The sequence below is a fragment of the Perissodus microlepis genome, chromosome 22, assembly GCF_051167445.1.
Source record: "Perissodus microlepis isolate ML-2025 ecotype Zambia chromosome 22, ASM5116744v1, whole genome shotgun sequence".
In the NCBI taxonomy this organism is placed as follows: Eukaryota; Metazoa; Chordata; class Actinopteri; order Cichliformes; family Cichlidae; genus Perissodus; species Perissodus microlepis.
Window position 1 is genome coordinate 13,143,371 of NC_140481.1, and position 18,065 is coordinate 13,161,435.

General features: G+C 42.8%; 1 protein-coding gene across 2 annotated transcripts; it reads left to right on the forward strand.

Annotated features, from left to right (window-relative positions):
• Positions 1–71: 71 nt before the first annotated feature.
• On the forward strand, positions 72–18,065 carry smap2 (small ArfGAP2). 2 transcript variants are annotated; one of them, XM_084920121.1, is made up of 9 exons: positions 72–526; positions 11,674–11,807; positions 13,632–13,796; positions 13,948–14,007; positions 14,822–14,879; positions 15,115–15,272; positions 15,366–15,546; positions 15,648–16,087; positions 16,167–18,065. In XM_084920121.1, the coding sequence occupies exons 1-9, from the start codon at positions 421–423 to the stop codon at positions 16,290–16,292; spliced, it is 1,428 nt and encodes a 475-aa protein (XP_084776247.1). In that variant the 5' UTR covers positions 72–420; the 3' UTR covers positions 16,293–18,065. The 2 variants fall into 2 exon arrangements, with proteins under 2 accessions (XP_084776247.1, XP_084776245.1); XM_084920119.1 differs by having other exon boundaries at positions 73–526; positions 15,645–16,087.

Genomic DNA, 18,065 nt, shown 5'->3' on the forward strand with positions numbered 1-18,065 from the left:
TACAGATATTGTCCCTGTGTGTAAGAGAGAGAGAAAGTGAGGTAGAGGGAGAGGAAGAGAGAGGGAGAGAGAAAGACGGAGGAAGGGGGTTCACACACACAGAGAGAATATAGTAGTGATAGGTAACAAATGTGCTTCAAAGTCAGCATCACATTTTGAATCTCAGACATCACATGGCATCCTCTTCGTCCTGATTGGGGGTATTTTCACCTCGAATAAGCCGCATGCTGGTTGGTTGAAAGGCAATCATCCCATCGCCGTGAAGCAAACTCTGCGCTCCACAGCGAGGAGGAGGAAGAAGAGGGACGGCGGAGCAGATCGCCCGTGCTCACACTTTCCTTTTTTTTTGTTAAGGGCTCGGTTGGCAATAGCCGGCACAGACCGCAGGAACTGTTGTGTTGGTGGTGGTGGTGGAGGAGGATGATGACGGGCAAATCTGTGAAAGACGTTGACAGATACCAGGCTGTCCTCAACTCTTTACTGGCGCTGGAGGAGAACAAATACTGCGCTGACTGTGAATCGAAAGGTAGGTGATTTCCATCAGGGTCATGTTTCCCCGGGTTTTGTGCCCGAGGCGCGCGCCTGGCGCTTGAATCGACCCTCTTTGATCGTTTACTACGCTGGAAAAAAAATGCTGCACTGCATTCATCATCCCTCGACCAATTGCATTGTACTATGGTGCAAAGACGTGGAGCCACATCCTTACACGGCTGGAGCATGGCATGCAGTTACATCATGCCAAGCTATCTCAAGTAATAGGGTCTAAAAAGGGTTTAAAGGGTGAGAACTGGTGGCGGGATGAAGTGAGAAAATGCGCTCATTAGTGAAAATGACTCCAGCTATCGCCGCTCAGGCTGTCTGACAGCCGGTGTGGAAAGAGCAGGGAAGCAGGCACAGAGATGGAGTTGAAGGCACCTGTGCTGACTTTGAGTCACCCTGAACGCACTGTTCTTGCAGACTGGGAGCAGGCAGTGAAACCCAACTCTTAACAAAGAGGCACTGCAATGTTCTTACAACACTGAGCTGCAATTCTCAGTGATTACCTATATAGCAAGGAGACTTATTGAGTTGCTTGATTGTAGTGGAGCCAGGCTGTCTTTTTATACACTGAATCACCATAATCAGACTGTCAGGTGCTCTATGTGTTCATTTGTGTGGAGCCTCAAGGAGGCCTTGAACCTTTATTTTTGCCATAGGGGTGGGTAAACACTGGTGTTTTGGTCGCAAATACACTCAGTCAGAGTCTTGAGTCAACAAACAGACTATTCAAAGGTTGCTCTTTATTTGGTTTTCAGATGAGCCATCAACAAGTTGATGAGGCCGTGGGGCTGTTTCCTTATGTTAGTTAAAGAATCTTGCATATTTTTCTGGAAAAGGAATGTTTTTGTTTACATGCAGGTTGTGTGGGCCTTGTGGGTGGATTCTGTAGAGCATACAGCCAGTGTTGGGCTTATCGAGATGAACATCACTGACTCTAAATGTTTGAAAGGAAGCGCTGTGTGTACACAAATCACTGTAACGCAGGAGGACACACTTGGTAAATACAAACTTTGAGAATGATATGTGTAGACAGACCCCAGTTTAAAATGGGAGTATTCACTATATATACGAAATTTACTGACCACCAGGCAAACATTAAAGGCAACCGTCAGAAGATGGGCACACTGGGGTCATAAAGGGATGGACATGCTCAGGAACAGCACTCTAGTAGGCTGTGGTGTTTAAACGATGCTTAGTTGGTATGAAAATATTCCCCACGCAGGATGGATCCATGCTTTCATGTTGTTTCTAGCAAACTCTGACCCTAACATCCAAATATTGCAGAAGAGATCTCGATTCATCAGACTGGGCAACGTTTTTACGTCTTCTGTTGTCCATGTGTGGTGAGCTTGTATGAATTGTAGCCTCAGTTTCCTGTTCTCAGCTGACAGGATTTACACCCAGTATGATCTTCTGTGTTTTGAAGTCCATCTGCTTCAAGGTTTGTTGTGCTTTCAGAGATGCTGTTCTGTATACCTTGGTTGTAACGAGTGATTCTTTGTGTTTCATCATTAAATCTGTTGAAAATTCTCCTCTAACCTCCAACATCAACAAGGTATTTTCACCCAGAGAATTTTTGGTATCAGGATGTCCTTAATATGGTCAATCTTCTGTTTACAAGGGGCAACCAATCAGAATTGGCTTGTCTCAGACATAGGAAGATCTAAGGGAAGATAAATAAGGATTATTCTGAACTCTGATTCATGCAAAGCTACTTTAGCAGAGTCCAAGACTAAAAACACAGACTTAGTAGTGAGCATATTAGTATCCTTTTATTATAATAATACCGAATTCTATGCAAAGTTTTGCCTTAATAAAAAAATCTAACATCTATAGGCTAAACTGTATAGTCAGCTAGGTCTATACAAGTTCAAGTGTGTAATTAGAGCTTTAGAAAAAATCAGTTCCAGCTGTCAAGTAAGTACAGCACATCATCTCTCCTGGGAGGATGTTAATTTCTAATTTGTGATAGACATTTTTTTCCTTTTAAAACACATTTGTACATTACTTTAGTAAGATGACATGTGACCACAAGGTCTTAGTTGTATTTAAACTGAATAAGTCACCAGATCTATGAATACAACAACGCAGGGTTTTGTTAATGTTCCTATTGCCTTTGGGTTCTCTTTTAAACAAGATATTTAGAAGTGATGCTGTTCGCCTTCAGGCAAACACACTCGTGACTGCTCAGTGGACAGTTTGAAAACAGCACAGTATGATTGGGCTCCTGCAGCTTATTTACATACTGCTTGAAGGCTCGGACGCAGACTTCAGAAGCACAGAGAATAAATGATATCTTAGAAGATTATATTTGCATATGTGATGCTAATTTTACGACGTTTTACTCCCAAATCAGGCACATGTGGAGAGAGAAAGGGTATTTAAGTTAGCTACACAAGTTTGATTACTACTACGTTTCTCCTTTTTCTTGCATATTAAAATCATGGTCACAAAGGCTCTCTTGGTGTGAACTCTTTAGATTTTCAATGTAAGAGCTCGACATCCCTGCCAACCACACCCATACACACAAACAAAAACATGTTTTCTGTCAAGATTTCACACATTACAAAATCTTTGTACAATTTGCTAAAAGGGTGTCCACACAGGAAGGCTCTTGCAGCAATGTGACGAGCAGTGACCGTGGGATGACAGTAAAAATTTGAATTGTGGTCGCAACAGGAAAAATAACCACTGGCGAGTAAGGGAATTAACCACCAATGGGTTTAAAGAAAATGATTGACATGTGACTGTGTGATTCATGAGTACACCCTGGACAGGTTGCCAGATCTTATTATTTTTGATTTTTAAAATATAATGTTTTGTTCCAAAATACTTTTTTTTTTACAGTAAATATAAATACAGTTTTAAAGAACAGCAAATATTATTTTGTCATAAAAAGCTTTTATTTTGAAAGGTTACAACGTCCTGGCTGACTCTGTGATCTGAGCTGATTCTCAGAGAGTGTTTTTTACCTCTTTGCTGAGTAGTGCATTTCTCAAAACTGTAAGTACAGATTCCAGACTACATACTCGAGTCGTGCACAGCCGCACAAGTGCACACCTCAAGCACATTAGTGCCCTCCCCTGCCCTCTCTCTCTTATCAGGGTTTTTTTTATTTTTGGCCATATGGCTCGTGATGGGGTTTGGTCTAATCTTGTTTGCACCTGATTGCCGTTGCACGTTCATCACCTACCTCTCTCCCTCCCTCCCTCCCTCTCTCAGGATGATCAGAGAGGAAGTGGTGTGGCGTATGGAGCCAAGAACGTGTTTATTCCAGCGAATGCAAACACACAACAGCAGCACTCTCAGACATTCCCCTGTCTATTATATACTGCGCCGCTGGAACAATATCTCTTTCTCCGACTGTAGCTTACTGCCTGTGCGCCGCAAACTTCCTGTCTCTGTCTGTTTCTCTGGGCTGCATGACTTTGTGTGCTATTTGTTTATTTATTTCTACCACTTCCTCATAAAGTGACACCCCTCCAGTAAATCCTTAATACTGCCAGGAAATAATAAAGAGACAGGGGGAGAGGCAGAGGGTTAGGCAGGGTGCATAATGTAGTCAACACTTCAACCTCTGGCTTCAGTCTCAAGGGGCTGTGTACATGTGCGTGCATGTGTGTGCGTGTGTGTTTGAATGAGCATAAAAGCATGTCTCCCTTATTGTCTCCATTGTACTGGGCCCTGGTTGCTGTGGTGATATCACCTGATGATGCCAGGCTGTCTACCTCTACCATGAGCTCTCAGTCCCCTCCTCCCCTCGGACCCTTTTTAATCTCATCCAATGAGAAGTCAGCAGAGATTTCCATTCAGAGAAGAAGGTTATTGGACGTGTGTGTCGGTGTGTGTTTGTTTGCGCGTGTGTCCTTGGCTGGCACAAAGTACAGAGCCTCAGTACCAGAGAGAGGGTGGCACCGTGCTACATTGCTGTGCGCACAACTCTGTAATACACAGCGATGGCCAGATTAAGCTGCAAAGGGCTTTGGGACAAATAAGCTGCTGGGTCCCTTTTTAACAACCCTGATCCTGCCTTTACACCTGCAAATCGTATCACTGCGCAGGAGGACGCACGCGTCTCGTGCTAGTGACAGCGTGACAGAATGTAAACATTAAGGGAGTCCTTCCTCAGCTGAGCTGTAAGGTTGTCAGCTGCATGCTTCCTTACCAAGAAAAGAACTCATACCAGAAACTGCTCACCGCAGTGTTTTGGAGTAAATGGGTCACGATTTCTGGAAAAAGATGCTACTGTTGAGTTAGTAAGCAGTTTTTAACCATGTATTTCCATTATAATGAAAAGAAGGCACAGCTAACATCACCAAAACTAGTTAACTTTATTAACACAGAATATCAAAACAGAGGAAAAACCCATACATTTGCTTTTGGTGTGAACTATCCCTTTAAGAATGCTGAATATGTAAGCGCCGGCTTAGCAATCGGCAAGCAATAGTGGGAAGAAAAAACTCTCGTTTTAGCAGGAAGAAACCTCCGGCACAACCAGGCTCAAGGAGCTGCAGCCATCTGCCATGACTGGCTGGGGGTGAGGGGATGGAGACCCAGGACAAAAGATACACTGTGGAGGAGAGCCAGAGATTAATGATTAAATGCAAAGTGGTGTATAAACACAGAAAGAGTGAAAAGAAAATCAGTCTGAGGCTGAGCTGGGCTCTTAGAGAGTTCTTGTACATTGAAACATTGGCCATTTTTAACATGAGCACTGACCACTGTAACAATTTATAGGATAAAACATAAAGATATTGCCCCTCCGTAAGACTATCCTAAACACGACTTTTCTCGTGGCCCCTGAGTTGCCCGTTTGGACTGATTGGTGATTCAGCCTTATACAACCATGTAGGAAAAACACACAAAAGTATAATAAGGTCACACGTCAGTCTGCTGGGGTTTTTATCTGTGAATTAGCCGCACAGGAAGCAGACAAAATGTCAGTAGCAGCTTAAAGAGAGCAGTTATTAAAAACCTAAAAATCATATAGCTGTGAGCTCCTCAAAGGTAAGTTATGTCACATGAATTGTGCTGTTACTGTTTCACCAGGTGATAAATGGGTTCTAAGGATGCGTTTTAGTTCTATAGATAGTGGTTATCTTGGTGTAGGGGATTGCTCTAACAGCTAAGCAAATAACACAGATGACTACTCAGCACAATAACCTTATAACATTTCAAGGGATAAAAACAATATGTGGGCAATAAGATTAAAAAAGACATAAAAGCAGGACTAAAAATTTGGACTGCCTTACTCATCTTTTTATATGTAACACTGTTTGACCTCAATTACTCACCTGCAGGATCACAGTCATGATGTTTGCATGGTAACGCAGATGGTGGGTGTGCCTTTTGTAAATTATCAATAGGTTCCATCTGCTTGGTTCAGATTGGGTCACTGGGTGGCTCCAGGGTATCTGGATTGGTTTAGATGCTAATGGGCTAGAGAGTAAGGGACAAAGGCATGTATGCATGAGCGTGTGTTTTGTGTGGCGGCGGAGCAGGGCATGGGATCCGCTGATGGCTGAGATGCTCCGTGGGATTAACTGGGTACATGCAGAGAGCACCATTTATCCTTGTGGGATGTAGGCTAATGGACCATATGTACCTGCTCATGAACAAGTGTGTATGTGTTAAAGAGTCTGTGGACCAGTGTATTTGTGTAACGTGTGCACCTGTGTGTTTGTAACTGTAAGGATTCAGACAGGGTTTTTAACAGAGATGTGTTTAAGATGAGAAGTTCATGACTAAGTCACCAGAAATGGTATGGAAAAGCATTCAAATACGTGTGTGTAAATGACCGCGAAGTTCATTACAGATCTCTGTGTGCACTCTCTGCTCGTCATACCCCCCGTTACACCCCAGCAGGATGTCTAAAGTCCACCTTTTGATGACTATAAAAATCCCCTCCTGCTTGTCTCTGTTTTTGGCTCTCGCTGTGGCTCTGCCTTCTCCACCCCTAATGTGCTTCAGCCTGCGTGTTTCACAACCATGACCACAGCCATTTTTTAATTTAATTATTTATTTAGTTTTGCCAGGGTGATTCATCAGTTGTCTCTGCTTTTGGATGCTTTTCCGTGTAAAAACTGAGAAAGGGACTTATTAGTCAGACCTGGAGAATTTAATTAGACCTTTAAATGATGTTGGCATTTGCTCTTTTGATCACATCAAGAAAAGAGGACATGTATTCACCGCTGCTGGTGAACGGTGGAGCAGTCTACACTCACTGTGATGCCAGCCACAAAGAAAAAGTGATTCATAGGGATCGTTGGTTCAATCTTTTCTTCCCTTTTTAGACGTCTCCTCCACCTACTTCCTTGTATATCTGTTCAAAGCACCTGTAGGTGTGCAGTGCTGCCGGACAGACGCACTGCATATGGGTTCTTACTCAAGCATAGCATTGATTGGAACAAGAGAAGGCTGCTTCTCTGTGGTGTGCAGGTGTGATCTGCCTTAAATGTAGCCTTCATCTGTGTGCTCTTTCTGCTCCCCCGGCTCACCGGATCAGCGCACTCCTGTGCACACCTGAGGACCATGACTCCAAACATTCATAATACCCAGCTGGAAGCAGATTAAACCTTCGCATGAGGGGAGAAAAATAACAGGCAGTGTATGGAAAGAAGACTCTGAAGCCATGCTAGCAGCTCAGTTGAACTGTATAACAGTGCTTTTAACTAAGCACTAATGTCAAGATGCTAACAGTGACGGTGCTGATTTTTACTGGGTATGTTTATCGGTTTGGACTTTTGTGGTGAATCTTTGTAGAGCCTATGACCTACATACAGTGGCTTGCAAAAGTATTCGGCCCCCTTGAACTTTTCCACATTTTGTCACATTACAGCCACAAACATGAATCAATTTTATTGGAATTCCACGTGAAAGACCAATACAAAGTGGTGCACACTTGAGAAGTGGAACGAAAATCATACATGATTCCAAACATTTTTTACAAATAAATAACTGAAAAGTGGGGTGTGCGTAATTATTCAGCCCCCTGAGTCAATACTTTGTAGAACCACCTTTTGCTGCAATTACAGCTGCCAGTCTTTTAGGGTATGTCTCTACCAGCTTTGCACATCTAGAGACTGAAATCCTTGCCCATTCTTCTTTGCAAAACAGCTCCAGCTCAGTCAGATTAGATGGACAGCGTTTGTGAACAACAGTTTTCAGATCTTGCCACAGATTCTCGATTGGATTTAGATCTGGACTTTGACTGGGCCGTTCTAACACATGGATATGTTTTGTTTTAAACCATTCCATTGTTGCCCTGGCTTTATGTTTACGGTCGTTGTCCTGCTGGAAGGTGAACCTCCGCCCCAGTCTCAAGTCTTTTGCAGACTCCAAGAGGTTTTCTTCCAAGATTGCCCTGTATTTGGCTCCATCCATCTTCCCATCAACTCTGACCAGCTTCCCTGTCCCTGCTGAAGAGGAGCACCCCCAGAGCATGATGCTGCCACCACCATATTTGACAGTGGGGATGGTGTGTTCAGAGTGATGTGCAGTGTTAGTTTTCCGCCACACATAGCGTTTTGCATTTTGGCCAAAAAGTTCCATTTTGGTCTCATCTGACCAGAGCACCTTCCACATGTTTGCTGTGTCCCCCACATGGCTTGTGGCAAACTGCAAACGGGACTTCTTATGGTTTTCTGTTAACAATGGTTTTCTTCTCGCCACTCTTCCATGAAGGCCAACTTTGTGCAGTGCACGACTAATAGTCGTCCTATGGACAGATTCCCCCACCTGAGCTGTAGATCTCTGCAGCTCGTCCAGAGTCACCATGGGCCTCTTGGCTGCATTTCTGATCAGCGCTCTCCTTGTTCGGCCTGTGAGTTTAGGCGGACGGCCTTGTCTTGGTAGGTTTACAGTTGTGCCATACCCCTTCCATTTCTGAATGATCGCTTGAACAGTGCTCCGTGGGATGTTCAAGGCTTGGGAAATCTTTTTGTAGCCTAAGCCTGCTTCAAATTTCTCAATAACTTTATCCCTGACCTGTCTGGTGTCTAAATCCAATCGAGAATCTGTGGCAAGATCTGAAAACTGCTGTGGCCAACACTGTTACTAGTATTCATGCTTGTGCATGGTGCATTATGTTCAATTATTTTGAATGCTGTACCAGCCATGACAGAAACATATTTCTCCGTTCCCTCATGTCCACTCCAGTAGTTTGTTACGGCGTTTGTTACATCTTAGGGTTTCAGAGGGGTGTGCGGTTTTGAGTTGTGTTACAGTGTAACACAGAAGTAAGCGAGGACAAGTGTTTCCTAATTGACAATAAATAGAAATTACAGCTGAATTTTAGTGTAATTCCGTTAATCAAGAAAGAAAAGGTGTGAGGTTGTTCACTGTCAATTACTAGTGGACATGCATGCTCCAGTCACATAGGTGGCTGGCCACCTCCCTTAAGCAGGGGTTGGGAATTAATTTTCCCAAGGGGCGACATGAGAAACTGGGACTGTTGTAAAGGGCCACACCAATAAACTTCTTCTTTTGGCTGCTCAAAGTGGGTTCTGTTTACTAAGGACCCACCAACTTTGAGTTACTTGAACAGAATATTGTCATTTTACACATTATGACTTCTTGATCAAACCTGACTAATTTATCAATGTTTACATTGCATATCATCCAGGTAAGTAAATCCCCAAAAGTTGATTCTGTTCATCTGGACGTAGCGTTTTCAGCGGGAGAAACGTTTCGTCACTCATCCAAGTGACTTCTTCAGTCTCAGCTGACTGCAGGTTTCCCCAATCTTATAAACAGTACATTTGCATAATGACTGAAACCAGCCCACTGAAGGAACAATGGGCTGGGAGGGCACCTTCATCATAATTATGCAAATTCTCATGACCATTGATCAACAACCACTGATCAAAGCTCATTGATCAAAGACAATTGATCCATGGCCGTGAGTACCATTCACAGAGTTGGGGAATGGCTGGAATCACAGCATTGTAAGATGGCGAAAGATGTAACCTTAGGCCCCCTCCTCGATTCAGAGATGGTCTTTCCCTTTTCGTATGACTCTGCGCTCACACCAGCGTTCCTCCCTGTCCAGGATGTGTACATCCTCATCATTGAAAGAGTGTCCACTGGTCTGTAGGTGTTTGTAAGATTGGGGAAACCTGCAGTCAGCTGCACTGAAAACGCTACGTCCAGATGACAGAATCAACTTTTGGGGATTTACATTGCATAGTTTGTCTACCAGACGGCACTCTACAGCTTCCCTGCTGGCAACATAACAACCAAACAACTATCTGAGGAGAGACAAACAAGGCCAAATGAGTAAATAAAGAGTTACAATCTAGAAAATCTATGTTTTGTGTGTCTAAAGGGACAAAATACAAACGTATAGTGGTTGGGCTCTGCCTGTTGAAGCAAAGTTAAGCTATTGTAACGCATGCCATAATTTCGAAGACATTTCAGCTAAAAGCACAGACATCGGCCTCATAATGATGACTGAGAAGAGGTCAGGTCAGCTATGATTCATCTTCTGAACATCAGGAGCACCTAAACTATGTTTCATGACAGCTGATCTAATTGTTATCATAGACTCGCCTATTTTTTTTGTAGAGGCATCAGTCAAAACTGTGCATTGCTAAAAAAAAAAGAGAAACTTTTCAATATGCAAAGAATGGAAAAAGCATTCCCACAAATCGCAGAAAACATGAGGGCAGAAAATAAACAGAAAGGAAGAAATGGAACTGGTGTGAAAGAGATATAATCCTTCGGGATTAATAAAGTATTCTGATTCTAAGCAGACAAAGGAGAACATGAGGGGGGCAGCCGTAGTGAGAAAGATAAGAAATGGCGGCCAGAGCACAGAGGGAGCATTAGAATGAGAGATGAGAAGGACAAACTAATTCCAGTGTTCAGGGACTTCAACACTATTGACAGCGTCTCTGTCTTTCTCTGTGTCTGTGTCGGCGTGTGCAGTGGCTAAGCAGGCTTTGCAGAGTAATTCTACTATTATTAGCCAGTAGACAGCTAATGCTGCAGCTAGACAGTGAGGAAGAACAGTGCACATGGTGACTCTCTGTTTTTTGCATTTGTGATTCGCAGTTTAAAAAGATGGAGAAAACTGAAAACTAACTCTTAATAGTGCAAACAGAATTCTAGTAGGATTCAAGAAGGAGCGTATTCATTGCAGTGTTTTTCTCAGAGGAAAAGAGGAAGGCGCTGCGTGTTTTTCCCTTCTCAAACTCGACTTCCCCTTTCATTTGCATAGAATGGCCTTTTCTTAAACTCTGCACAATGCCTTTATCTGCCGGAAGAGAAGAAATCCAAATCGAAAAGCTGCTCTTCCCCCTAGTGGCGTGAAGGCCACAGTGCACGGACCTGTGGCAGCAGGGTTGCAGGGACTCACAGCAGAGATGGTTTGGAGAAGTGGAGACAAAGAGTCGCAGAAAGAGATGGAGGCAAGGAAAGAGGAGGAGGGAGATATGGTAAAGATGTAAGAGCAGCACAAATATTATCTTTGAAGCTGAGTGCAGTCCCCAAAGAGGATGGTTGCATATCTTGAGCAAAAATAAATAAATAACGATCTCATCTATGATGCTTTTATTTATTTTGTGTTCTGAATATAGAAGGAAGATTTGCAAACATGCTTTTAAGCTAAAACATATGCAGCATAAGCAATAAACAGGTCTCCACAAAATCTGAGTGGATCCATACGTTTGGCTCAGATCACAGTGCTCCCACACACACAGGCTCTTGATCAAATGAGTAATCATCCCTGCAGGTATCCAGGCCCTGAGTGTGTGTGATTGCTTGTGTGTGTGAGGTGCGTGTTTGTGGGACTTTGTACTCCTCCTCTCGCCTCTCAGTTATGTAGGCTAACTCTCGTATTGGATCCTATTATGTGTTAGGCCACCGCATGACTTACACAGGATTAGATGTGTTCCCTGCTGAGTTCAGACTCATAATTGAGGTTTCAGACTCGTGTCTTTATAATTGGTCTAAAATTAATTGTTTTTTTCCCTCATGTTTCTCTAGTCTACTCACTTAGCCCTCTTTCTTGTTTAACCTAAATCTCTTTTATACCTTTAGCTTGACTTACCACCACCTCCTTGCATCGCTCCTCTGCGAAGACTCTCTCCTGTCCTCTAAATTTCATTCCACCCCCACCCCTTGCTCTTCCAGGTCCACGATGGGCATCCTGGAATTTGGGCATCTTCATCTGTATCCGCTGTGCTGGCATCCATCGAAACCTGGGGGTTCACATCTCCAAGGTCAAGTCTGTCAACCTGGATCAGTGGACGCAGGAGCAAGTCCAGGTCAGAGGTCTTCACTATGAAAGTTTCATAACCACTAAAAAACCCAAAAGCTTTTAAATATTGGGTTAAATATTTTTGAACTGTCCCTGATTATTAAACGCTATAAATGTTGGCTTTCTTATTTGTTTTTTGATTGTCTGTTTGTTTTTCAAGTTTCTCTAATTAGCTTAACTGACACTAGCCTGGCTCAAATTTCCTTATATGGTCATTTCAGACTAGAAGGTGGCTTACAAGGCCTGGGTTCTGTTTGTGGAAGCCAAGTGAGGGGCATCCAATCAGAAGAAGGTTGTCTATTAAGGAGTGGTGCATTAAAGAGACGGCTTATTTCAGATAGAGGATGAACTAAGGGGATGCATTATGACCCAGTAAAATATATGTAATGGGGGGGGGGGGGGGGGGGGGGGTATACTGTGGATATAATCCAAATCACAATCAACTAGGGCTGCACGATTAATCGTTAGAAAATCGCGATCTCGATTCATACTTATGTGCGATCTCATTTCCAAATGACAACGATAAAAAAAAAAAAAAAAAAAAAAAAAAAAAGACGACGACGATTGTACCGCATTTTGATCCGGGACGTAATCTGCATGAAAACAAGCGCTCACTCTTCCTGCTCAACAAATGACAAGGGCGGAGCCTTATACCACGTGATACAGAAGCTGTGCCGTGTGATGCTAAAATTAGCAGGGAAAAAACGACGGAGAGCACGTCAGGGATGACGAGAAAGTGACAGGAGAAAATCCGTCCCGGTCAACCACCCAAACATCAATAACGGGAACCTTATACAGCGCTTCCCTATACACGTCGAACTCCCGCAGGCACAAAGAAATTACGGAGGCTATCACTTATCACCTAACCAAAGATATGGCTCCCATCAACACTGTGCAAAACGAGGGATTTAGGAAAATGATCAACACCCTAGACAAACGCTACACAGTGCCGTCCCGCAACTATTTTTCTATTGTTGCACTACCTGCTCTATACACGCAGTGTCGAGCAACGGTGGAGACGGAATTTCAAGCAGTACAACATTTTGCGGCAACGACAAAATGTGAGACATTTATTGTTTTTATGTTTATTTATTGTTTTTATGTTCAGTCTCAACTGTTACGAAGTTGATGTGCAGTTAATAAGTGCAATAAATATTTATACTGGAAAAGAAATCGTGAGAGAATCGTGATCTCAATTCTAAGCAAAAAAATCGTGATTCTCATTTTATGCAAAATCGTGCAGCCCTACAATCAACCAATTAGCTTAGCATAACATCGAGAAAATGCAGTATGCCTACTGTCCATCAAACCACTACTGTTCATTTTTAAACCGGTTACGTAAGAGTTGAAGTAAATAAGATTATTGTGTTAATCAGTTCTAAGCTGTTGCTTCTTTTGTGAAAATCTTTCAGAAAGTAAAACCTTTAAATAAAATAGATTTCCATACAATATAGAGTTGGATAGAATATAAACAACATTATAATTTTTTGTAATTTAGTAATTTTACTCTATGTATATATGCTTATTTTATCTGGTAGTTGGTATTTTCACATACAGTATAACTGACGATTTTGCACCTCTGAGTAGCCTCTTTCTCTTTAGTATGCAGCTCATCTCCTCTGGTCTGATAGACAAGACAGTCAGCGTGATGCTTCTCAGTGTGAGGGGATTTCTTTGGTCAGCACTTTCTCTTTAGTTCTCTACAGCTCTCACAGAATCCTGCTTTTTCATATAACCGCACTTTAACAAGGACACCTTGGATATTGCATTTGAACATTACTAGATTTCTTTGCAATGTGTCAGTTATTTTGTTCTCCGTTGGTATCCCCAGTGTGTTCAAGAGATGGGAAATGCCAAGGCCAAACGGCTCTACGAGGCTTTTTTACCCGAGTGCTTCCAGCGTCCCGAGACAGACCAGGCTGCCGAGATCTTTATTAGGGACAAATACGAAAAGAAGAAATACATGGATAAAGTCATTGACATCCAGATGCTCAGGGTGAGTCCACACAAACAGATCCACGTGTTTGTTCTTGTGTCTCCAGCAGAATCTGCAGAACAGGTTTGGAGAATGAATTTCTCTTTCTTTCCTGCTACCCTCGACCAACCTTAAGTGTCGTCAAACAAAACCACTTCTTTTCTTTGTGCAGAAAGAAAAGAGTTGTGACAACATCCCAAAGGAGCCAGTTGTATTTGAGAAGATGAAATTGGTAGGTGCATCATTCCATGTTCATGTCATAGACCAGAGATTCCATTCTGGCCTTTGTTATCTTGGTTTTGTTTATTATATTGTTAAGTTGCTCAATTAATTAAAAAAAAAAATCAAGAGGCAACCAAAGTCTAATGGCGTAGTAGTCAATCGTCGCAACCACACTCCCTGTCTTCAAGCCTGAACAACATTTTTAAAAAAGGTTCAAAGCTAACCCCCAACCAGTTGCCAGAGATGGTTGCCCCTCCCTGAGCCTGGTTCTACCAGAAGTTTCTTCCTGTTAAAAGGGAGTTTTTCCTTCACACTGTCGCCAGGTGCTTGGTTGGCACCGATAGGAGGTTGTCTGATTTGTATTTTTGTAAACTCTGTACCTTACAAAACAAAACAACTTGAGTCAACTGTTGTGATTTGATGCTATATAAATTAAATTGAATTGATATAAACATTTTAGCATCTGGACAGATGATGCATATTGTAGAACTTAACTTTGTCTCACTAGACAATCTCATAGAATCTTTCAAATGAAACATTCTTGTTTTAAAAATTCTATGATATTGTCTAGTGAGACAAAGTTAAGTCAAACACTGAAAATGAAACATTCTTGTTGAACTTAATTATAAACCTTGGTCATCCCTGTGTTTGAAAAGGCGTCAACAAAAGGCAGAGAAAAGCTGGTAGCTTTTATTGTGGTGACTTGAATGGAACAGTCATTTTATACTACTAGTGAGTGTGAAGAGTAAAAGAATCGTCAGACAGACTCATTCGCCAGTGCAGAATTGTTGCATTAATTACACTGATTTTCTCTGTTGTGACAGAAAAAGGACGTCAGCCCAAAGACAGATTCCCAGTCTGTCACAGACCTGCTTGGACTAGGTATTCTGCCTTATTCACCTGCACGCATGCACTTACACTAACACAGAGTCCAAAATATTAGCACACCAGGAAACTGCTGTCTTAATATAGAACTGCTTTATGTTGCAAGTCTGCACCTAAAAAGCAAATAAACATGCCAGGCATCTATTTTAGGACAGAAAGCTGAATCTTAATTAGATGAACTGCTTTGAACGTGGATACCTGAAACGGTTGTTATCATCATTACCTCTATTAGATGCCCCAGCTCCAAGCCCTGCGGTGTCTAATGGTGGAGGATGTGTTCCAGACAGTAATGAGAGCCCAGTGGTGTCTAACGCAGCCCTTGCACACTCTGCCCTGGATCTCTTCAGCTCCCTCGCAGCCCCCTCCCCTGCTTCCTCTACAAAAAGCACGGTAGTAGACAACACACTGTACATGCTATAAGCTGCTGAGTTTTTATTTGCATACATTCAGACAGACTTTCATCTTTGCCTTGTGTCTGTCCAGTCTGTTTCCAGCACCATGCCTCAGAGCAGAGTGACTGCCTCAGTGCCTGAGAATCTGAGCTTGTTCTTAGACGCAGCACCCAAAGCAGAGGAGGGCACTGTCAAGAAACTATCCAAGGACTCCATTCTTTCCCTGTACGCCTCCACTCCCTCGGTACATGCCAGCAGTATGGCTGCACATGGTAAGAGTTTATAAGATTTCTGTCAGATGTGGTCCAGATCTGGATGTTGACACGGTGATAGTCTGCTCATCGTTATTGGTGTCTGTGATTGCTCTCAGCAGGCTTGTACATGAACCAAATGGGATATCCAACACACCCGTACGGTCCATACCATTCTTTAGCCCAGGCGGGGGGAATGGGAGGCACTATGATGACATCACAGATGGCCATGATGGGGCAGCAACAGAGCGGGGTGATGGCAGTGCCACAAAACAGCATGATTGGAATTCAGCAGAACTGCATGATGGGGCAGCAGAATGGCTTAATGGGCGCTCAGGGTGTCACGGCTCAGCCTAGCGGCATTGTGCCGTCGCCCTACATGACAGGAATGATGGGACAGCAGCAAACTGGAATGATGGTACAGCAGCAGAACAGCATTATAGGACAGCAACAAAGTGGGATGATGGGACAGCAGCAGCAGGTTGGGGGTTTGCCCGCATTACCCCAGCAGCAGGCTTACGGAGTCCAGCAAGCCCAGCAGCTACAGTGGAACATCAGTCAGGTGTGTGTTTGTTTTTTGGGGTTTTTGAAAGTTGTGAGAGGAGTGGATCCGTTGCTAAAGTTCATTTTGTGCCCTTCAGGTGACTCAGCACATGGCCGGCATGAATCTTTACAACACCAGCGGTATGATGGGATACAGTGGTCAACAAATGGGGGGTTCAGCAGCTCCAAGTTCGACACACATGACAGCGCACGTGTGGAAATGAGCTTGTCTATCTGAGATTCGATGGAGCGCCAACGACCCACAAAAGGAGAAGAGAAACGACGTGGATCAGACTCTCCATTAAACATTTTCTGATGCAAGGGAGGAGGAGGAGGAGACTGAGGTGGAGAAGAAGAAGGTTTGAGAAACCACTACTACCTCTCTCTCTCCTCTCTGGCCGCGCTTCCTCTTGCCGTCTCATGCATAGCCATGTTCTGCAGATTTCCATGTTTGCCTTCAGGACCTTTTCATATGACGACTAAGACAAGGCGGTTCTGAGGCCACTGGTTAGGACTCCAGAGCTTTCTTTCTGCCCAGCCTTTATGAGAGAGAGCTTGTGTGCAGAAACATTATGAGGGTATCAAGCAGCTGCAGAATTGCACTGTTTTATATTTAATCAGATGGCACTGGGGTTGGCATTGGGGTTAGCCTAGCTTTAAAAGCTCAAATAGACCGAGATATATAATCTGGCAACCTAAATAGGTGGCTCATACTTTACGCCCTACATTACCAGTATTTACCCAACTGATGGAGCGACATTTAGTGATGATATATACAGTGGCCCTGAGAGGTCAAACACACTGCTGCCTAATAAAACACCAGCAAAAATGAAAAATGGAGCAAAAGCACACAAAACATAATGGAAGTTCAATAAAACCCAATGGAAATAGAAAGAAAAACACTGGAGAAGCTAACAGAAAAAAATCAAACAAAACACAACAGAAATGTTTTTGGCTAACAGCTAACAGTAAACGGCTAACAGCAACCATGTACCTACAGTGTCCATTGTGTTTTGTCAGAATTATTTTTTCTATGTCTGTTATGTTTTAATCAACTTCTGTGGTGCTTTTGCAAAATTTTAATGTTTTGCTGGTGTTTTCTACAGTTGCAGTGCATGTGACCTCTCAGGGCCACCGTAGACATAGCTACATTTTAACAGCAGCCATATTTGCAAAGTGTAGCAGCTACAACTTTATTCAGCCAATTTCAAGTTCGAGATTTAGAGCTTTTCAAAAGTATATTTTCACATAAGTGAGATGAGCTGCTGCTAATTCACTTAATAATCATTAAAAAATATAAAAGCTAGGCTAGCCTAATAGTCCCTTCATGCTGCATGCAGAAGACAAATACACATAACCATTTTTAGCCACATATATCTAGAAATTCTACTCATCTAACAATATTTAATTCAAGCAACAAATCCTACCTACACAGCCCGTAATATTGATGTCTTCATCTGAATATCTAGAGGGCTTCTTTTAGAATCTTTAATCTTCAAATGTCAAAAGTCCAAAACCATATTTTGGGAGACCAAAGATCAACACTAGCTTTACTGTAAGTGGACAGTATTCCTGTATGCTTTTTCCTGTTCAACCACTTAACTAGTGATTAATAGAAAAAAAACAGCAATTCAGCAGTCCAGCATCACTGTCTTCACTGTGCTGTTCTTTCACCAAGGGTAGGACACTTAAAAAAAAAAAAAGAAGAAGAAAGAAAGAATTTTGCATGCAGTGTCATCAGTGCCCGCACACCTCCAGTTAAGAATCTACCTGGTGCATTAGCGGCCTCAAATAACATTGAATGTCTGTAAATAGGAGGTGAACAGAGAAGTGGGAGTAGAGACGGAAAACTTCAAGGTGAAGGTCAGCCGGGTTTCAGATGCTTCCACTGAATTGCATGAAAAGAATGTGTATCTAGCTCTGATTGTATGTACTGTACTGTATGTTTGTTAAGATTTGCGAATGTGTCTCTCTGAATGTTTCTCCCTCTGACACAG

Bases quoted from the DNA above. Each gene is read 5' to 3' on its own strand.
- smap2 (XM_084920119.1), top strand. From the start codon at position 421: ATGATGACGGGCAAATCTGTGAAAGACGTTGACAGATACCAGGCTGTC. The intron at 11,808-13,631 runs GTCAGAGGTCTT...TGGTATCCCCAG, and splicing joins GGACGCAGGAGCAAGTCCAG to TGTGTTCAAGAGATGGGAAA. The intron at 16,088-16,166 runs GTGTGTGTTTGT...TGTGCCCTTCAG, and splicing joins TACAGTGGAACATCAGTCAG to GTGACTCAGCACATGGCCGG.